The sequence below is a fragment of the Neofelis nebulosa genome, chromosome 2 (genome assembly GCF_028018385.1).
Source record: "Neofelis nebulosa isolate mNeoNeb1 chromosome 2, mNeoNeb1.pri, whole genome shotgun sequence".
Lineage (NCBI taxonomy): Eukaryota > Metazoa > Chordata > Mammalia > Carnivora > Felidae > Neofelis > Neofelis nebulosa.
The window spans coordinates 185,674,634-185,697,596 of record NC_080783.1 but is presented as its reverse complement, the minus strand read 5'-3'; the positions used below and the strand labels follow the sequence as shown (position 1 = coordinate 185,697,596).

Here is a 22,963-nt window from a genome sequence, read left to right as displayed (position 1 = left end):
AAAGCAAACTGGTGCAGTTGCTGTGGAAAACAGTACGGAGGTTCCTCAGAAAGTTAAAAATAGAACTACTCTTTACCCAAAGAATAAAAGAATACTAATTCAAAGGGATACATGCACCCTGATGTTAATAGCAGCATTATCTATCACAGCCAAATTATGGAATCAGCCCAAGTATCCATCAATTGATGAATAAAGAAGATTTTTATTCATCCATAAAAAAAGAATGAAATCTTGCTATCTGCAACAACATGGATGGAGCCAGAGTATTATGCTAAGTGAAGTAAGTCAGAGAAAGACAAATACCATATGATTTCACTCATGTGGAATTTTAGAAACAAAACAAATGAGCAAAGAGGGGAAAAAAGAGATAGAGGCAAACCAAGAAAGTTCTTAACTATAGAGAACAAACTGATGGATACCAAAAGGGAGTTGGGAGGGGAGGGGCAGGATGGATAGGTTAAACAAGTGATGAGGATTAAGGAGTGCACTTGTGATGAGCACTGGGTGATATATGGAAGTACTGAATCACTATATTTTACACCTGAAACTAATACTACATTGTATTATTAGAAATATTACACTGCAATTTAAATAAAAACTTTGTTTTAAAGTTTATTTATTTTGAGAAAGACAGAGACAGCCGTGAGTGGGGGAGAGGCAGAGAGAGAGAGAGGGAGACAGAGAATCCCAAGCAGGCTCCGAACTGTCAGTGAAGAGTCCATTGCAGGGTTTGGAACTCACAAAAGCGGGAGATCATTACCTGAGCCGAAACCAAGAGTCGGATGTTTAACCGACTGAGCCACCCAGGTGTCCTTAAATAAAAACTTTTTTAAAAAGACCATACAAAAAAAGTTATGCATACTTGCTTTCAAAAAGCTGCTTAAATAAGATGAGGCAGCTTAAACATCTGGAAAAAAATTATTTTTTTTTTTTTTAATTTTTTTTTTTTTTTAACGTTTATTTATTTTTGAGACAGAGAGAGACAGAGCATGAACGGGGGAGGGTCAGAGAGAGGGAGACACAGAATCTGAAACAGGCTCCAGGCTCTGAGCTGTCAGCACAGAGCCCGACGCGGGGCTCGAACTCACGGACCGCGAGATCATGACCTGAGCCGAAGTCAGCTGCTTAACCGACTGAGCCACCCAGGCGCCCCTGGAAAAAAATTTTTTTAAGTAAACTCTATCCCCAATGTGGGGCTCAAACTCATGACCCCATAATCAAGAATCACATTCTCTAACAACTGAGCCAGCCAGGTGCCCTACATCTGCAACTTTAAATTGACCTCAGCAACTAATACCCTGGGAGTAGTCAAAGACCTACTGCAAATCTCTCCCACACCTTTAGGAACTCAAAAGCATCTGATTTACTACCATCTGCTCTGGGTTCAAAACCTAAAAGCAATAGAAGGCATTCCCCTTTCCTCCCCCACTAAAGCCTAAGAGAAAAAGAACCCCTCCAAAAGAAAAGCTTTTTTATTTAACCTCTGTCTCACTTTAAGAAGCCATATGATCCAAACCTGTCCTTCCTTCTTAAATTGCGTCTCTTGGTTTATAGTACCATCTCCTAAGCCAGTAAAATAAGTCATTCTAGATACTTTCATTTTTCTCAGGATAGTCTCTATGTCCCTTCAATTCTACTTTTTAAACAACTCTATTTATTCTCAATGCCGCTACTTTATCTTAGGCTTTTGTGGGGGGAGGGGAGGGGGAGGGAGTATATTTCTTTTATTTAATGATTAGAAAATAAAAATACAATCTCCGGTTACAAATATTAAGTAGGTGTGGATGCAGAGCTAGGGTCAGTAGTTAAGACTGGCTAATACAATGTCTCTGTTGCTAAAACAAATTTACAGTGGAAACCTCCATATGAGTCCACATGAATTCTGTGCACAGGGTCTCCATCTCCCTGCTTCTTGCATATTTTTTTTTCGCCTTACGTTTTCATAGCATCTTTCATCTCTACTGAAATACCCTCCTAACCAGTTTTCCTTCTTTAATCTCACTTTCCTCCCATCTATTTTTCACTTTGCAGCTAATATATTCTTTTCCCTAATTGAAATCAGTCCATGGCTCCCCAACCTGTAGGTGTAAGCATTCAGGGCTTTTCATGATTTGGCCCTCACCTACTTCTCCACACTCCTCTACCACCACTTCCCACCTCATACATCATGTTTTAACAAAACTGAATTACTTTCAGTTCTCAAAATACATCAAGTGTTTTAATAACCCTGTGCCTTTTACCTAGGCTGTTCTATCTGCGGTACCCACTAGTAAACCAATCATCCCCTTTGTTTCTATATTTTTCGATTATAAACATAACTTAAAACATTCATTCATATTTAAAACATTCATTCAATCCTGGGCTCCTCTATGTGCCACAGACAGTGCTAGTTACAGGAGTTCCAGCAGTTAATTATGGACTCAGCCCTTATCCTGATGGAATTTATAATCTAATGACTATAATCTAATCTAGTGCCTAAAGACACTAAACTGATAATAAATGTGGTTAAGAATTATAAAGGAAGCAATACAGTATATAATGGAAATGTATATTAGATGAAAGCCAGGAGAAAGGGAGTTATCAAGAGAAATACTACATGCATTTGTCTACATCCTTCTTACAGTCTGAACTCCTTAAAGGCAGGGATTATGCTATCTTTATATCAATAACCAGGACAATAAATAGTAATGTATAGTAATGTGCATTGACTATCTTATAAAGATCACTGCCCTATTAGAGACATCACTGAGGCCAGGTGAATGCAATAATCTTATTGGCCAGGCCTGAATCATGTGCCCATCATTAAAGCCAATGGGTTAGATCAACTCTACTCAAGCCACACTGATTACAAATGGGGAATGAGTGGTTCCAAGAGAAAAATCAGGAAGCTGTTACCTAAATAAGAGGGCAGGAAAGCTAGATAGACAAAAAACAGCAGCCCTTTCCTTAGTGGACACTGTAATTATCTCCTCAAAAGGTATCTAATTCCTTCCCACACTAGTAAGGTATTTATGTGGGACTGACCCCTTCCCCAGCTCCAGGAGTAGGCCATGATTTGACACAACAGTGGTTCTCAAAGTGTTTGCAGACCAGCCAAATCAGTAAACCTGTTGCAGCTACAAATTCTTACAACACAATCCCAAACCAACTAAAACCAGAAACTCTGGGGGTACGGCCTACCAGTCTGTGTTTTAACAACTTCTCCAGGTGGTTCTGATGCATGCTCAAATTTAAGAGCCACTGGTCTAGACAGAGAAAGCTGTAATTAATAGTTGAGATTTTAAGAGTGATCCTTGGGAACATGGGGGTAATCTAATGTCAAGCTCAGGATTTTTGTGTTATATTTGTGGGAACCATCCTTTTTATCCCCCAGAAATTAGGAAACATGTAATCCCAGCAGCCAAAGGCAGTTATCTTGTCCTGGCAAGGAAGCCTGCCTGAGAAAGAAGCTGATAGAGGAGAGAGCCAAGAGAAATGCAGAAAAATAGGACCAAAGCCTGATAGTCTTGATCCAACTATGTCAGGGGCCTTCATTCCCTTAGGACTTTTCAATTACATGAACCTATAAATTCTCTTTGTTTAAACCAATTTCAGTTGGATTTATCATGTAAACTGAAAGTATCCGGATACCCACTACATCAAGTTACACATCTATCCCTAAACACCATAGGGAAAGTAGACTAGGAAATACTGTCAACTGTCTAGCCTCTCTCTATATTAGGGTTGCCAGATTTAGCAAACAAAAATACAGGACACCCAGTTAAATTTGAATTTCAGATAACAACAAACAATTTTTCAGTAGAAGTATATCACAAATATTGCATGGGACATTACATGTATTTTATCCAGCAACTCTACTCTAAATGGTCATGGTTGATCCCTAGCAATCAAAAAAGTAGCTCTGGTCAGTTTCAGTCAGACAGATGTGATAGCTGCTCTTACAGTTTATTACTAGTAGGAGAAAAGACTACACCCAAGTCCTGAACTAATGGCCTGCAACAGGTTTGAACCACCTGATAGTCCTTTTAAAACTAATCAGACTTCTTTCTAAAAGCCAAAACAGGGGCACCTGGGTGACTCAGTCAGGCATCCAACCCCTGATATCTGCTCAGGTCATATTCTCACAGTTCATTTTTCCAGCCCCGCATCAGGCTGCTCTGAGAGTGCAGAGCCTGCTTGGGATTCCCTGTCCCCCTCTCTCTTTGCCCTTCCTTGCTCACCATCTGTCTCTCTCAAAATAAATAAACATTCTTAAAAAGTTAGAATATTACACATGAAAGAACAAATTCTAAAGTAGTATTTTTCAAGCACAAACATTTCCATATAGCATTTCCAAAACAATTCACAAATTTTAAATTTTGATTTGTGATTGGGAGCACCTGGGTGGTTCAGTGGGTTAAGTGTCCAACTCTTGATTTTGGCTCAGGTCATGATCTCGGCTCAGGTCATGATCTCACAGTTCGTGGAATCAAGCCCTGCTTCGGGCTCTATGCTGACATTGTGGAGTCTGCTTGGGATTTTCTCTCCCTCTCTCTCTCTCTCTCTCTCTCTCTCTCTCTCTCTCTCTCTCTGCCCCTCTCCTGCTTGCACATGCACTCTTGCTTTCTCTCTCTCAAAACAAATAAACTTAGAAAAAATGTGTAAAAATAAATTTTGATTTGTGATTGAATTTTCTTCTTAGAAAATTTAAACATGAAAATTAAAACAAAAAACGAAAAAACAATAAATGGCCACCACCTGGGTGGCTGACTCTTGGTTTTAGGTCAGGTCACGATCCCAAGGTCATGGGCTTGAGCCCCATATTAGGCTCTGCGTGGAGTATGGAGCCTGCTTAAGATTCTCTCTCGGGGCACCTGGGTGCTCAGTCGGTTAATCGGCTGACTTCAGCTCATGTCATGATCTGGCAATTCGTGTGTTTGACCCCATGTGGGGCTCTGTGCTGACAGCTCAGAGTCTGGAGCCTGCCTCAGATTCTGTGTCTCCTTCTCTCTCTGCCCCTCCCCACAAATGCTTGCACACTCGCTCTCTCTCTCTCTCTCTCTCTCTCTCTCAAAATTAAAAAAAGATTATCTCTGTCCCTCTGCCCCTCTCCCCCATGTGCATGCTCTCTCCAAAACAAATATAAAAATAAATAAAAACTGTAACAGTAAGTACTTAAGACGACATAGCCACAAGCTCTGGAGGTGTAGCCCTATACCCTTAGACAAGGGTAAACAATTAATCTGGCCCACAAACAGAATGTCCAAGGCTGGATAGTGGTGGATGGTATGACATCATGGTATTGACTTTAGTTTTGCATTGGCTTATGTTTACAGGCCCCAGAGCAGTTTTTATACTGACAAGACACATGTAAAATAGTAGGATGTGGCAGACTGGACCTAGCCTACTGTCTCTTTTATAAAAAAAATTATAAGATAACCCTCTTACTTTATACAAACTTACAAAATATTTGCAAAAAACAACAAATATACCATTTACCAGCAATTTGGAAACTGATCCTATAAGGCTACATGGCAGACCTTACCTTTTAATCCCAAATCAAGTCCTACACATTCTAAATTTAATTGGTGTAACATACTGGGAAACTTAAATCTACATTTTGCCCAGTGCTATGTAAAACTAGCCGAACAAACGTTCAAAAACTTACTACTCACTTCTAATTCTTCGAAATTTCAAAAATGACTTTTACTCAAAACCATAAAATTTTGCTAACAATATTAAGTATTGTACTTTTTCATTATTCCCTTTGTTAGAATAAATTATAAGTTTGAAGGTCCATGTTGATTAATAAATATTATCAACATTTTAAAACTTAAGCCACAAAATGAAGCTGGTTGGGTCCACAGGTCTAAGACCACAAAATATTTGGGAACAGGGTATTTAAAGAAAAAAATACAAAAGAAATTTGATAGCTTGACCTCAAAAAGCTGATCTTGTTTGGGAGAGACAAAGTATACTCACAAAACAATTAAATGCCTTAACATATGATTTTATGTCAAAACAATAGACCATTGCCCCAGATAATTACAGGATTCAGTGCTAGAATTTTTAGAGGAAGAAAGAAGACTTACAAAAGATCCTGATTTGTAGATTGGAGAGGGATGGACACAATCTAACAGAAGATGCAGCATAAGCAAAAGGTTGGAGATGGGAATAAGCAAAGTGTAGTCAGTGGATAGCAAGGAACTGGGCTAAAAGTAAGAATGAGAATAGATGGGGGCACCTGGCTAGCTCAGTCAGTAGAGCATGTGACAATCTCAGGGTCATGAGTTTGACGCCCACGTTGAGGGTAGAGTTTACTTAAAAAAATGACAATAGAGGATTAATAATTAAGTTGGAAATGTAAATTGGTGCTAAAGACCATGTATGCCTAGTTTAAGAATATGGCCTCTGCTTAAAAAAATGGATAGCTGCTAATTATGCCAAAAATTATTTCAAAATAACATTTGAGCAGGATTAACCTGAAGAGTTCAGGATAAATTTATGGGGGAGGAGAAGAAGAAATTAAAAATAGAGCAACCAGTTTTAGGAGGTACTGGTTAAGAACCAGGGTGTTAGCAAGACAGACCTGCTCTGCCACTTGCTAGCTGTGAGGCTCTTGATTAAGTTATTAAACACATCAGAGTCTCAGTTTCCTGTCTGTAAAGTGGGGTAATAATAGTGCCTATTTCATAAGGTTGTTATGTAGCTAACAGAAATAGTACAGGTAAAAATATTTAACACAGCACTTGGTCTAAAATAATTATTCAACAATACTGAACAAATAATTATTCAACAAATTATTCAACAAAAGTATTACCTTCATTATAAATCATTTCAAATGTGTGGTGATGAGGAACCAGACAAGGGCAACAGAAACTAAAGAGAAAGGATGACTTGGAGTGACATTTCCATAGACTCATGAGATGCCATAATTAGAAAAGACCCTAGAGAACTCTTCCAAGAACAAAATGGCCCCAGTTTAAATGTCAGGGATGAAGAAAAAAAAATGGAGCAAGTCAAAAGGTTTTGACTGCAAGATTATTCAAAGAGGTAGACCTGAAGTAATTACATGTTATCAACATACTTTAAGATACAGGCTACAAGTGGGGTGCCTGGCTGGCTCATTCAGAGGAGTATGTGACCTTTGATCTTGGGGATGTGAGTTTGAGCCCCATGTTGGGTGTAGTGATGACTAAAAAAAATAAACAAACAAACTTAAAAAAAAAAGACATGTTACAATGAATTGGGTACAGTAGGTGCCAAACACTGTGCTAGATGTTGATATAGTACATCTAATCCCCAGAACAACTCTGAAAAGTAGAGTATTAAAATTCAATTTTTCAAAAGAGCACTGGCATCTTGCTTCTCAATGCTCAAAGAGGTTAAGTTCTAGCCATATAACCTTGGTAATCATAAGACACAGAGCTAGGTTTGGAACCCATATTATGTTTCCAAGCCTGTGTCCTTTCTACTCCACTCGTGCTGCACCCCCCTTTAAATCAATAAGATTATACAGTATCACACAGACATACTTGTAATTATTTTTCTACCTACCTTCCTAAATATGGTGACCATAAACATGTCCAATCTTTTCTACATTCTAAGAAAAATATAAAGGTATTCAGCATGAAAACAATGATGAGAATGATTTTAAAAAGCATTATTAAATGGAGAATTACCATATTCTAATGAAATATAAGTATACTATAAACTATGTTAAATGAAAGGAATGACTAGTCTTTTTCAATAAGAAATTGTAAACAAATTTGGCATGGCTTTTACATCATTTGATTATACTAACATTTGTCCCACACTACAGTATTATTTTAAAAAGGACACTAACCTCATAAAAGAAATATCTTACCACACAGAGGAGAAGAATTTATATAATATTAGCTCATCAAATATGTTTTCACTCTTATATGGATCCTGAGAAACTTAACAGAAGAAACCCATGGGGGAGGGGAAGGAAAAAAAAAAAAAAAAAAAGAGATTAGAGTGGGAGAGAGCCAAAGCATAAGAGACTCTTAAAAACTGAGAACAAACTGGGGCGCCTGGGTGGCGCAGTCGGTTAAGCGTCCGACTTCAGCCAGGTCACGATCTCACGGTCCGTGAGTTCGAGCCCCGCGTCGGGCTCTGGGCTGATGGCTCGGAGCCTGGAGCCTGTTTCCGTGTCTCCCTCTCTCTCTGCCCCTCCCCCATTCATGCTCTGTCTCTCTCTGTCCCAAAAATAAATAAAAAACGTTGAAAAAAAAAAAAATTAAAATAAAAAAAAAAAAACTGAGAACAAACTGAGGGTTGATGGGGGGTGGGAGGGAGGGGAGGGTAGGTGATGGGTATTGAAGAGGGCATCTTTTGGGATGAGCACTGGGTGTTGTATGGAAACCAATTTGACAATAAATTTCATATATTAAAAAAAAAATTAGCTCATCAAATGTTCAGTTACAGGGAAATACTCAACCACAGAAGTAGAATGACCAACCTGCTAACAGTAAGGACCACATGGTGGCAGGTGACCTATTTATTCAGTGTGTTTCTCAGCAAATATTTTCCCAACCACAGGGCCAGTATGCCAGTTCTCCACCAGAATGTTACTTAATCTACATTTCACCAGGATGAAAATACCAAGTATGCCAGAATAAGCAAGTAAGTTTCCTGAAACAACCTTTTCATCTGACTTCAAAAAAGTCAGAAAATACTTTCCTAGGTTGACCATCAAACTATGTAGTCACAAACTATGTAACCTCTAGACTAGTAGTTCTCAAAGTGTAATCCAGAGACCACTCTGTATCCCCAAGACTCTTTCAGAGGGTCCAAGAGGTCAAAAATATTTTCATAGTAATACTAAAACATTATTTGTCTTTTGCACCCTCATTCTCTCACATCTGTACAGTGGAGTTTTCCAGATACTAAGACCTGTGGTATCTCAACAGATTGAATACAGGCAGAGACATGGGAACTTAGAGGTCTTCTATTAAGGCAGACATTAAAGTTATTTGCAAAAAATCGGGGTGCCTGGGTGGCTCAGTCGGTTAAGCGTCTGACTTCAACTCAGGTCATGATCTCACAGTTTGAGTTCGAGCCCTGCGTCAAGCTCTGTGCTGACAGCTCAGAGCCTGGAGCCTACTTTGTATTCTGTGTCTCCTTCCCTCTCTGCCCCTCCCATGCTCATGCTCTGTCTCTCTCGGTCTCTCAATAATAAATAAACATTTAAAAAAAATTTTTTTTAAAGTTATTTGCAAAAAATGTAAAACAATGCCACTCTTCTTACTTTTGTTTTTTTTAATATAGTTATTTTTACATTAAAAGAAGTTATGTTAACATGTAATGCTTTTTTTAATGAATTAAATTTTTTTTAATTTCTGTTTTTGCTAATTTCTCAGTTTTGTTTTACTGTATTATGCTAATACAGTAAATATCAGTAAATAGCTCTTTGAGATCCTCAATGATTTGTAAGAGTATAAAAGGGGTACTGAGACCAAAAAAATATTGAGAACCACTTTCCTAGACCTTCCTATACATACTTTACCAATAAATGCTTTTAATTTTCTAATTACTACTGAAGAGATGTTGCTGCCGTACAGATAATTTCAGAAATTCTTCTTGATAAGAACAAAAAAAGTCTACAATCTTTAGCAAAAGAATTCATTTAAATAATAAAATCATTTGTTAGATCTTCCCCCCAAAAAACCAACAACAATGTCAAAACTACAGTGCTAGCTAATACACCACTATCTATAAGCTTTGGATATGAGTTTATGATCAGTTGTATATCTGTAATCTTCCAATAATTCCTATACCAGAGACAGGGCTCTTTGAGAAGCCTACCCAGCAACTGTTCTATCACGAAATAATCCTGATTCCCAAATCACAACAGGACTAATCAAGATGCTCATAAGCAATTCTCTGTACCACACTCTTAACATTTCCAAAATAAAAACTTTTGTTTCATCTAAACAGTTCAGTATTTCTATTGCTTCTGAGAAATACATAAAGATTGACATCAAACTCCCATTTGGAGTTTGTCTTACTTACATTGTCAGTAAATTATAGTAGATATAGCAATCCATGCAGTTATTAGAAACCTTTAGGATGTATGGTAATGCTAGTTTTTGAAAATAGGCTAAAGAAACACCTTTGGAAAATAGTTTTTCAGGCAACTGAAAGCAATAATAGGTAAATTATAAACTGCATTTATGGTTTAGTCTAAAATGGAGATGAAAACCATATTTTTAAAACTGTAATATTTGTTACAGTTAAGGGCCCTAAGTCAACAGCTGTCAAAATCAAGTCCTTTAACTATAGGCTACTGCAATAGCCAAGGAATGCGATGACCAAGGACCTTAAGTAGAAAAGCACTTACAGGCTAGAAAGAAATGGTGCTCCTTAGGTATTTATTAATTCAACACATATTTATTAAATTGTCTATGCTTGCAAGACCCTGAGCAAGCTAAGAAGCTCATAATTTGATGGGAAGACAATTCCACTGGGGCAAGTATATGTAAATGCAGAAGCTAGCTACTCCACAGACAGAATGAAAAGTTCTGAGAGGTGCTAGAAAAGAAAGGAAAAGGAAATGATGTCTTCTAACAGAAGGGATCAGGAAACATATATCCTGGCAAAGAAGGCATATAATGTAGACCCTAAACATATAGAAGATTTCAACAAGTAACCAATGGGAGTGAAAAGCAACACCAGAGGAAAAAGCATACATTCAAGAAACAACAAGTATAAAATAGCTTCCACAGAACTTGTGATGGACTCCACGAAGAGACCAGACTGGAAAATTAGGTTGGAAGCAAAAAAGACGGACTTATATGACAAGATAAGCAATCTGGGACTCTTTTTAATAGGCAAAGGAAAGCCACTGAAGCATTTTCAAAGTCATTGGAAGATTTACCACTGGGACGCAAATCATCGGATGGTACTTTAATGATACTGTGGATTGAACAAAGTAGAAACAAGAACAGTTAGTACACTATCAGTCCAGTTCAGGGAATAATAAGAGCTTGATCTGGGATAGACGGTAGGAAAATGAAGATACAAGACATGCTGCAACCTACTCACTAATAATTTACTTAGTTTTAAATGTTTCAAAACCTTAATTTACCACACAAAACAAGGCCGGCGTCCACATTATTTCCATTAAAAACCATTTACATCACAGAAAATATTCCAGCATACTCAAGTGTGCATCCTTTATAAAAAGCTGTTAGGCATAACCAACCATAATCTACATTAAGGTTACAACATGGGTAATAAAGAAGAGCACATGCATATTTCCAATATTCTGAATAGAATCTCTGTATGCAAAATTTTATCCAAGGATGATCATTTTAAAACTCAAAAGTTTATTTCTATGTAATGCACAAAGTTTGGATCAGAATTTTATATGCAACCTTGTAAGACCCACATCACTACATAATTACAATAGTCAACTTTTTTCAAAATCATTTTTGGACAACTCGGCAGATATTTTTCTGAGGCCCATATTTTTCAAACATTAGTGCCTTCTTCATTTTCTCCCCTCCTCCCCACTCACCTCTCCGCCCAACAAATTCCCTTTGTATGTCTGCAAGGCAAGATACTAGGATACAGTATGATTCTGAGGCAGTGTGAATATATAATTCTTATAACAGAAATCTAGAATTATTAACTTTACTTTTTACAAGAGGAACCAATGATGTACTAAATTTCCATTTACATGAATGACAAATGCATCTAATAGAAAGGATGCTTTACCGTTAAGGGGAAACAAAGGGGAAAATACACACAATAGATGGGTGGCAAATCTTACAAACTTTGCAAAACACTGAAAAGCTGCATCTGGATTGCAGTCACAATTACAAAAGCAAATAAAGAAGGCTCCAAAATGAAGGGAAAAGAGAAAAATTCTAAGGAATCATTAAGAGTAAAAAAGGTTGATTTAATATTAGTTTTTATATAGCATCATTCAACACTCTAATTGGAAAAAAAACAAAGGATAATTTACTGCTCACAAGAACACAAGAAATAATTTCTATATACATTCTACAACAGTTATACCTCATTACACTTGCATGGGCTCCAAATCCTTTCAAAGGTTCCAGAAATATACAGTCTTATAATGATTGAGGTTCCCCAATGACACATGATTTATATTGTAAGCTTAGCTATGACACATTTTTAAAAGACATAATCAAGTCATCCTAAACAAAAATAAGGACTCACAAAGGCCCTCTACTTATTCAAAATCATTATGTAAAGCACTATCTATAACTGCAAAAAAGGGTTTGAAAATCTGACAATTAATAATGATAAAACGAGGTTAGACTTTAAAGAAAAAAAATGACCCAACTTTTCCATTTTCTCTTCCTTTTCCTTTCCTACCAGATACACAAAATGTCTGTAAGGGTCTCAGACAAAGCTCTGAACTAAAAATACAGTATATGTATACTTTACATTATGTGTATTTGAACCTATAACATAGATGTACACATCACATATATTCACACACAAAAAAGAAGGTTCCTCCTTTTTTTGCTCTAAGAATTGAAGTTACATTAAACCCTAGCCCATAAATTAAATTACCATAAATTAAAGAGTAATAAAATACTGCACGCAGATCTCTCTAAGCGACTATATTCCGAGAAGAAAAACCTCACGCTAAGACCATGACTGAATAAAAACGCCCAATCCCTGAAAATCACTAACCAGCATTTGGTTTCTGTAAGAGAAAAAAAAAAGGGGGGGGGGGTGTCTTAAAATGAATTATCACATAGGCAACCCAGTTTCAGAAGTTAACGAAGGTAGAACACAACGAATCAAATAAGACGAACGTATGAAACGACAAGCTTTAAAGAATTTCCCTAAAGGGAAAGGCTGACTTCAAGGCTCGGATATAAAGCATCCTATGCAGGTAGAAGATCTTTAAGGGGGGGGGGGGGGGAGGACCGGGGGGTGCACAACAAAAACCTGAACGACACGCATAGGCAAAAAGAAGTAAAAGAAATGAGTCTCTCCTCCCACCCCCACTCCAGCCCCCACCCCCACCCTCGCAGGACAATAGGATCGGGGTCCTAACTGCAAACTTTAAACGGGTAAACCAGAAGCAGTTTTACTGCAGCTCTAACTGCAAATCTGCCCCTCATCCCAAACCTAGAGCTCCCAGGAACACTTCTGCCCTGAAAACATCACTAAGGTCTTGTTATATACCAATCAGACCCATCACAAGATTCTTTTTCTCTCCCAAGTACCTGGAGGATCCATTTCAATATAAAATATCAGTTCTGTCGAATAGGGCATCATCACCTCCCTCCAGTCTGCGTCATCGCGGTCCATACTCCACACCGTATTGTACATCGCGCTGTCAGGGGCAGGTCGTCAGGAAATATATAGAAAGCATATATATATTTTTTTTATCTGATATTTAAAAATCTAAAAATATAGATCTATAAAAGTCCCACACGGAAATGCACTTCGGGGTTTCCAACGGCCGGTACAAGTCCAGCCAACTACCGGGACGAGGACGGGGTCCTCCCCCACTTTCCTCTTACAGCACCCAGCAAGATGCCCCCCGAACTTTCAATCTACGGGCTTTTTCTCCTCAGAGAGGTAAAGAGAGGCTTGGGGGGGGGGGGGGGCAGGAGGGCTGAGGTGTTAGAAAGCTGCTTCCCAAAAATCCTTTCCACACGGTCGCTCTCCGAAGAGAAAAGCTCCCACTGCCTCCAAATCTTTCCTCGGCAGCCACTTTTGTGTCCTTCGAGGGAGGGAGAACGAAAAGGGGGGAAAAAGAACGCGCTGGGAGAAAGGTGAGGAAGTGACAAAGGAAGGCATAAAAAGGGAGTAGGTATTGCGTTCAAGTTTCGGGGTCCCACTGGTCTGCAGAGAGCGATCCCCTCAGGGGCCGGGACTCGGGCTCCGTTCCAGTCAGGCTCGGAACCGAAGCTGCCGCAGCCTCGGGATGGGGGCCCGTCGGAAAGTCCAGCTAGTTCTGCCCGGCTGGCCGCTCCCGCTGGGCTGCAAGCAAGCCCGCCTGTGCCGGCTCCCCTCACGCTCTGCCCTGACTCCAGCCACTAGAGTTTCATTTTAACGGCGCGGAGGGGGACACCCTCCCCCGCCTCACGCTCCCCCGCTGAGGCGCCACCCAACCGCACCCGGCAGGGGGGACAGGCAACTTAACTACTGTTCCTCCCCTCTATTCCGACTCGAAGTACTGGGGATTCCATCAGGTGCCTGAGAAATTGTTCAGAAAACCGTCCTTCATCTCGACTTTCAACTCTCCCCAACGATTTCTGGGCTTTGGCTTCTTAATCATCGATCCTCTCTTCCCCCCAGCCTCAATCAAAATGGTACAGTCCGGGCGCTGGCCGCACGCCAGGAGTCAGTGCCGGGAGCACGCGAGCCAGGCCGGGGGGAAGCTGCGAGAGAAAAGGAGGGGGTAGAAAGAAAGGATAAGGTGCGTGGTGATTGGCTGAGCCGGGTTGCCGGAGCCCGGAGCCTGCGTCTTTTGTCTGCCTTGCTCCAGCGAAGGAGCGGGAGACGGCTGCGCGCCCCAAGTAGGCCAATCAGGATCCAGCCGGCGCTGGCCGGTAAGGCTGCGATTGGTCGAAGCCCAGTTACTAAGCGGGACAAAGGCAGAAGGGGGAAAGAAAAGAAGAGGAGGAAAAAAAAAAAAAAAGAAAGAAAGAAAGAAAGCGCAAACGGCGGTTACTGACAGGCTGGGCGAGTGCTCAGGGGCTCTGGCTGCCGGGAGACAGGCGGGGCTCCCGCTGAGGCTGGGACGGGCCGGACGAGTTGGGGAGGTGGGGGGGAGGGAGACGGGCTGGCCCAAGACACCTCTGCCCGGAGATTGGCCGCGGAGGAGGGGAGCGGACGGAGAGAGGCGCCTGCTGTCACCTGGAGGGATTTGGGCTCCTCCGGTCCTTAGGAGGTCCCCGGGCAGAATCCCTCCCCACAGACCTCTTCACCGTGCTGGGCAGCCCCCACTCCTCGCGATAAGTTGCCATATAAAGAAAAGGTCCCCCAAACCCACTTGCAGGACTGTTACCACTCCGTGAGATGAGATGCCCATGCCCCCCTGTAGCTTTCCCAGGCAGCTACCGGAACCCAATCCCGGCTTCTCCCCTTGAGCGGTTAGACTTTTCTTAAGGAGGTATTTCGCAGTTCCTCTGCGCTTCCCACGCAAGGACTTTTGAACTCAGAGGTAACTCCCCACACCTGAAATAGTGAGGAGCCACAGCAGGCCCCTCAGCTCGAGTGCTCACGGCAGAAAACATGCCTTGAAATTACAGTGCGTCTGTGATTTAAGACAAATCACAGGTGTTAGAATCCCCAGCCAAAAAGGGTTTATTCTGTTTCCCTGACAGACCCCCTTCCACATACACCGAGTCCCTTCCCCACACTTAAAACTATGATAGACTATGAAAAACTGTGACTATTTCCATGCATTTCAGAGACAGCTAAATAACTTGCTGGGGAACACTGAATAGCCAAAAGCAGATTTGTGTCTCCTAAAGGTTATGCTTGGAATTGCCATCCTGCATACCGTACAATACAGTCTGGGGAGGCCAAAAACTGTCCCATTTCCTCTTTACACAGGAGTAACAAAGCCCATTGTGTTTGGGTTGACAACCCGCTTTAAGCCCTAGCAAAACCTCCTACCCTGAATGGCTCTGCTATATTGATTCGTTCCTGTCGAAAAGTTGCCACGTTTCACCCTCTACCTTCTAAAGTGATTCTGCCTTCCCTAACGGTGCTGTAAATTGAGACAGTTCCTGGAAGCAGTCAAAATATGTATAGGCTCTGTATAGAGTCTTGGATTAAAAAAGGGCTAGTAAGACTAAATGGACAAGGTTGAACTGACAAAAGACATCAAGATTCTTACATGCTTTCTTTTTCACATTTCTGAAATCCCAAACATGATTCAGAAGCCAGATCAACTTTGGGGCAGGGCATGTTGTTAATTTGAATGTCCTGAACCATTTCTCTAGGTAGAAGATACTGGAAGATCAGCTCTAATTTGTGGCTGGCTTCCCAGCAGTCTCTTTACTTCACCATATCTGGGAGCCAGAAGTACTCACATGTGATAACTCAAAAGGCAGAACAATCAGTCAAGGGCAAGTTGGTTTATTTTTGTTCACGGGTGTCCCTGTGCATTCCCAAACAAAATGAAGGTGAAGAGAGGAAGTGTGGAAAAGATAATGGCTTTCAGATGTCCACAGCAGTTTTTGCCTGGACCATTTTTCATCATTTAGTGGTGGGGTTTCAATTTCTAATATGCAGAGCAATCACCCAGCCTTTCCCACAGCTAAGACTTTGAGAGATGTAGTAAAGCAGCACAGTGTATAATCTGGTCCTCAACCCTGGCACACAGAGTAAGGCTTGATTCAACCTTGCCACCTAAAATTATATGCTCCAGCTATCCAACAAATAAAGCTTTGAATAGGAGACCTCCAAAAAATAACAGTGATGCAAGAAGCAATGATGAATCAAGGGGAAACACATTTCCTTTGGATGGGCTTGAATCAGTGCCCTGTCATGGTGGGAAGTGCCTGTCATATGATGCTGGCCTTACTTTCCTTCAGTTGAGAAATAAAAGTGAGGTTCTGACTGCATGTCATCAAACCGCCTCAGGCTCTTTGGCAAAGGTAGAGAATGTTAGCTCTGGTGTCCTGGACCGTTTCCATCCTGGAGAATTATATTTGGCCTGGGCGTGGATTAAATTCAGCTCTAAGAGCTCAAACTCCTGGGTCACAACCTGCTACTTTGGGATTTTTTTTCCCCTTTGCCTCCCTCCTTTCTTTTTTTAATTTAAAGTAGTTTTAGATAAATCACAAAATCTGTATGCCTTTATTTATATATAGGAGATTTATATGAAATAGGAGATTGCCTTCAGATTTATACAGGCTTCTTAGCTTATTCTGAAACACTAAGAATGAAAACAAAAATGCCACTTAACTACTTAGAATTAATAGTACCTTTCTGTAGCTCCAAATAGATAGGGTGTCCTTCACTTTTCACCCTGGTATGGTCTTGCTATCAAACTGTTCAAATATGCTCCATTTCCCCCTCTTTATTTCAGAGATGGATGAAATATTTCTCTTGTGCACTGAATATAGGGTATGATCTCAGAGCTCTCTGTGCCAGCAGAATCAGCCTGGAACTCAGCCAAAAGTTCTTCGTGATTAAAGGTGCCATCTGAGCACACAATATTTTTTTAAAAGCCTTGCAAAATGGAAACACACTTTTATTATTTTTTTAACGTCACTAGCTTTAACACCAGGACTGACTTGAGCCTTTAGGGAAGGATCACAGGCCTTAATCCCTCTCTTCTTTCCCCCTGCCCTCTCATCATGTTTCTTGATCAAATGTCTTATGATAAGGCCAAGTCCATACAGCTAAATAAACTCAATAAATGGAGTTCCAAGACAACTCCACGAATCATCAGTTGCAGATTCAAGGACCTCCTGAACCACATGCCTTATAAGTTGGGATACAGCAAGATTTGATGGTAAAGTTTGCCTTTATTTATTTATTTTTTTAGCTTATTTTTTGTAATCTCTACACCCTATGTGGGGCTCAAACTCACAACCCTGAGATCAAGAGTTGCATGCTGTTCCAAGAGAGAGCCAGCCAGGTGCCCAGAAAATTTTGGCTTTATAATGCAAACAATGCTAGTGGATCTTCTAGAAAGACCTCTCACTTGAGAATTGATAGTCATCTCTTGAGATGGTAGTGTCTACAATCATGATTTTCCATTTTTTTCAAAATGGTATTCCTTTTACTTGCTTTTGCAATTTTTTACCTCTCTTGTACATCCCAAACTATGTGATGGGGATTAAGGAGTGCGCTTGTGGTGATGTAGGTAAGTGTTGAATCACTATATTGTACACCTGAAACTAATATTACACTGTACGTTAACTAACTGCAATTTAAATAAAACTTTTTTAAAAAAGGAAAGAAAAAAGAAAATCTCTGATACTGTTAATTACATCATCCCAAGGCACTGAAAAATTGTAACATTGGATGAATGAATGGTCTTCATGGAAGTGGCATTCCTCCAGATGCTGCTAAACTCCTGGGCTTAGGGGGCACTGTTAGAGGGCTTCCTCAGACCCCTCAGCACATGATAATGATCTTCTCTGCCTCCCTCACCCTACTCTGGGTCCTCCCACAGGTTTAGGGGTCACAAAAAATCAGATCTCTCTCTCTAGCCTAACATGCTCCCCTCTTTTTGTCATCTGCCCTTCCAGCAACACAGGGGTCACCTGGATGATCCACATGCTGCTGCCCTAAACTTCCCCTCCATCAAGGCAAAAGCTTTCAGCTCAGCTCTCACCAGGAGAGATAGAGCAAATGAGATCCAAATGACAGGAACAATAGTGTAGGCTGTTTGACAAGGGCAGGGCACAAACAGGGCAGGCAGCTGGTGAGTTCTGTTACCTCATTTAATCTCCATAACCCTGAGGAAGAGGGTTGTATTTTTATTCTCATTTTACAGATGAGGAAATTGAGACCCAGAGCAGTGAGGGGACTTGTTCAAAGCCACTCAGGTACTTAGTAGCAGAGCCAGTATTAGAGCCCCAGGTCCCAACAGTCAGGTAAGTACCTTTTCCACTGTACCACAGCTTGCCTCTCCTTTTCATTCGCTTGGCAAGTGTTAATGGATGCTTCTAAACACTGGGGATACAAAAGTGAATAAGACAGAGTGTCTAACATTGAGTCCAGAGCTAACAGAGGAGGGGCCAACAAAGGAATAAATAATTATAGGCATGTAAGGGCTATAATAGAGAAATTGACAAAGTGCTATGTGAGCCTCCAAAACAGTGATGATCTCTTCCCACATGCAGGTAATAACATCAAGGAGGTGACATTTGAGCTGTCCCAAACTTATATACACCTGCTTTAAACATTTGGTCTGTTTGTTTCTGTTTTCCAAATCTGTAGCATTAGCTCCAAGCCTGAAAACGTTTCAGTGAAAGCTGACCCAAATATCAGGTCACCAAAAAGTCCCTCATCATCTTTGATCAGATTGCGACAACCTCCTCATAATCTTCCTGTCTTGTCCTCCTCCAGTCCATACTCTGCACAGAATGATGGCTCTAAAAAATCTGATCATACTACTTCCTTGCACAAACCCTGCCGTGATTCCTTTTGCCTATAGGCTAAATTTTGAATCTCTCAGACTGGCATTCAAGGCTTTAATGATCTAGCCCCTGTCTACCTTTTCCATCTCTTCTCACACAGTTCTATCCTGTCACTCCTAAGACTAATCATACTGAAGTACTGAATTCCTCAGAACAGGAGAAATTTCTCCTCACAAAACACACTCCACTGTCAAGTGGCAAACTCCCACTTCCATGCATCTGATCACGCAGACTCTGCTCATGCAGCCCCCTGTACTGGCCTCTGCACAGCCCTTGGCACACCATGTTCAAAGTGTCTTTTTCTAGATCTATCTCTCCCCCACCATGAGGGAGATCTTCATGGGTGGAGAATGTGTTCTTGAATCATTAGTGCCAAATATCAGGCCTGGCACACAGTGGGTAGCCAGTGAATGTTCTTTGAGCAAATAAACAAAAATTGTAGAAACTAAACTCTCTAAGAAGTTTCTGGGGCAGTCTAAGTTCAGGTTACCCCGATAATCAGAAAGGATTAGGTCTTCAGCTGATTCCCGTTTATTTAAGAGGACAAAAAGAAAATTTAAAAATTGTACAGTTTTTGGTTACAGAAATCCAAGAGGCAGACAGTGACCCTTCTCTCCTGCTGGCTGCCTCTAGGGTCTTCACCACAGACACTCAGTTCTGCTGCTCTTTTATTTTATCAGCTGTGAATTGTTTGCAAAATTCCAAGCAGCTTGTAGGAAATTCAGGAAAACTCAGCAGCGAGAAGAGAAGCTGGTTTCACTTTCCAACCCAGCTCATTTCTGAAATGTAACACCATATAGGGTTTTTAAAGTATGCTCACTTCCTGTGGCCATGATTTCAATAGTTTGGAACAATTTGCAGTTCATGCCTCCCTTCTGGAATGTACAATAATTACCCTATAATTCCACAGGTCTCAAATCTAAACTGTCTTATATGTTTCATTGTTAGAGGGCAAAATCAGTCCAGTTCCTGTTTTGGACATTTTGGTTTAAAAAATTTTTTTAAATCAACAACTAATAGCATTTTTCTTTGCTTCTATGAACAATAAAGTCACAAGCATCCTCTAGAAGTATTTTATAAAATCGATATGTTAAAACAAGGCCTCCTGCATCCTCCTCTGACACATTTACGGGAGCATCATCCTTGAAATCTGAGAAAACGATGCAGCCTCTGGGGCTTAAGGATCACCACTGAGTAAGAAAAGTACAAGTATAGAATGTGAAAGACCTCATCATTTATATCTTCAGCTCTGGGAATTTGAAAAATGATACACCCACAGTGAAATTCTTTTCATTCAAGGATAGAGACTACCTTGTGCTCTGCTCATCTTATGCTTCTTGCAAAGGAGGCACTCAGTGAGGATCACTGTTATTCCCCAAAATCATTCAGGATCGTGTTTCTCCCCCTCTTGATGCCAATTTGTGAAATTCTAAATTATGTAATGTTGGGGCTAAGTAAAGGTACCTAAGGTGCTGGGGGTATGTATTCAAAATCAACATCTTTTCTTATTGTAAACAAAAAAAAATGTAATTGGTCATCACATACACCAAGTATGTAATATGGTAGTTACACTTAAAGTAGATTTATCAAACGTTAAAGATAGAAGGGAAGAACTCTCCAAAATGACAAGCCCTTTCAGTTCAGTTCACCCAGACCCTTCATAGGCTAGACCTTGTGCTGAGTGCTCAGTAAAACACTATTCCTGTCCTTGATGAGCCCACCACTGAGTAAGAGGCTCAAGTGAAAAAGCAATAACAGTTTCATTGACCCCTATGCTTTCAAACTGGCTAACTCCCTGAGGCTGTAAGATCAGGGCAAGATAGCATCCTTTATTTACCCTCTCCATCAGGTTTCCTCTCCAACAAGTTCACTTTGTTTCCTAGCCTCTTCCTGACCTCCTGGACTGCTGAGTCTTAACTTCACACTCCTCACTGATTCTGTACTTATAGCATGGACTGCTGGCTTGTGTTCCCTAACCACAACTCAAATCTGTTCCTTGTCTTCTTTTTCAGGACAATGGAGAAATCTGGCCCATTATCCTACCCTAACACAGGGCCTGTGGTTGGTGTTTCTCCTGAGTTCCCCCAGAAATCTGCAAACAAGAACCAGACAATACTATACCCATGAACCGCTCTCTCTTTGAAATCTCAACTCTAATGATGCCACTCTCTGACCTTCTTCCACTTCTTTTTTTTTCAAGCACAGACATGAGGGAAAATAATTACCATCTAATACCACTGTAGTGAGTTGAACAGTGGCCCCCAAAAATGATATATACAAATCCTAACCCTTCAGAAGCTCTGAATGTGAACTTATTTAGGAAAAGTGTCTTTGCAGATATAAATTAAAGATTTTGAGACAAGGAGCTCCTGGGTGGCTCACTTGGTTGAGCATCAGACTCTTGATTTTGGCTCAGGTGATGATCACACGGTTCATGGGATTGAGCCATGTGTCAGGCTCATGCTGAGTGTGGAGCCAGCTTGAGATTCTCTCTCTAACCCTCTGCCCCTCCCCAATTGGCTCACACACTCTTTACAATAAAATTAAAAATAAAAAAAGATTTTGAGGGGCACCTGGGTGGCTCAGTCAATTAAGCTTCCAACTTTTGGTTTCAGCTCAGGTCATGATCTCATGATTCATGAGTTCCAGCCTCGCATTGGGCTCTGTGCTGACATTACAGAGGCTGCTTGGGATTTTCTGCCTCCCTCTCTCCCTGACTCCCGCCCCGCCCCGCCCCCCCCCCCCCCCCCACGCACACACTCTCTCTCTGAAAAAAATAATAAATGAACTTTAAAAAATAAAAAATAAATAAAGATTTTGAGATGAGAGCATCCTGGATTTAGGTGGGCCCTAGATCCAAAGGCAGGTGTCCTTATAATGAAAGGCAGAGGGGGCGCCTGGGTGGCTCAGTCAGTTGAACATCCAACTCTTGATTTCGGCTTGGGTCATGATCTCTCAGTTGGTGGGATCAAGCCCCATGTCGGGCTCTGAGATGCCAGTGGGGAGGCTGCTTGGGATTCTCCCTCTCCCTCTCTGCCCTACCCCTGCGTGAGCATACACGCACGTGCTCTCTCTCTCTCAAAATAAATAAATAAACTTAAAAACAAACAAACAAACAAAAAAAGAAAGGCAGAGGAAGATTTGAGACACAGACACAGAGGGGAAGGCAAGATGAAGACAAAGGCAGAGATTGGAGGGATACATCTACAAGCCAATAAACACCAACAATTGCCTACAATCAGACTTTCAGACTTCTAACTTCCAAAACTGTGAGAGGATATCTGTTGCTTTAAGCCACCTGGTTTGTGGTAACTCATTATGGCTGCCCTAGGAAACTAATACACCCACCATAATTTAATTTTTTAAAACATTTTAATATCAAGATGTAGGGAGAATATAATTTCAAAATAAAAAAGCATCTTTCCCAGATAACTCTAAATCACCTTAAACTAAACATGGTGCTCAAACTGATGAAATTTTGTCATAGACTAGCTCCAGTACTAGAAACCACAGTCCCAACCCCAAGGTAGATATTTGTAACCATTTTCTCCCAGTTCCTTCAACTGTGCCTCCCTTCTGTCCTTCCAAAGAAGTCATCCTGCCAAAGCCAAATCCCAGACCAAAACAAGAGTCCTCCGTCTGCTCTTATACGCAGGCAGCTAGGCTTTGGTAAAGAAAAACCAAATTTACCGACTTCACTCTGGGCTGATCTCTGGTGATAACTGGGATTCCTTTTGCTTATCCTGGATCTGCTTCCTCTGACATTCCAACCCTTCACTCCTCATCTCAAATGACCGCCCTCCATCCTCAGATCAGTAAATTTGAGCTGGCCTTTTACTCCACAGAGACCAACA

General features: G+C 40.8%; 1 protein-coding gene and 1 long non-coding RNA gene across 4 annotated transcripts in view; one reads left to right on the top strand and one right to left on the bottom strand.

Moving 5' to 3' along the window:
- PIK3R3 (phosphoinositide-3-kinase regulatory subunit 3) overlaps positions 1 to 14,049 on the bottom strand; it is a 132,544-nt gene extending 118,495 nt beyond the window's left edge. Inside the window, exon 1 of one of the 2 annotated variants that reach the window (XM_058717562.1) lies at positions 13,218 to 14,049. In XM_058717562.1, coding sequence (XP_058573545.1) covers positions 13,218 to 13,323 — 106 coding nt within the window. In that variant the 5' untranslated portion in view covers positions 13,324 to 14,049. The remainder of the gene's footprint in view (positions 1 to 13,217) is intronic. The other variant, XM_058717563.1, reaches the window with a different exon arrangement.
- A 321-nt stretch (positions 14,050 to 14,370) lies between these two features.
- Positions 14,371 to 21,474, top strand: LOC131504802 (uncharacterized). Of its 2 annotated transcripts, XR_009258156.1 has the most exons (3): positions 14,371 to 17,827; positions 18,464 to 18,563; positions 21,122 to 21,474. It is a non-coding gene; the product is annotated as an uncharacterized LOC131504802 (long non-coding RNA). The 2 variants fall into 2 exon arrangements; XR_009258155.1 differs by lacking the exon at positions 18,464 to 18,563.
- The last annotated feature ends 1,489 nt before the right edge of the window (positions 21,475 to 22,963 follow it).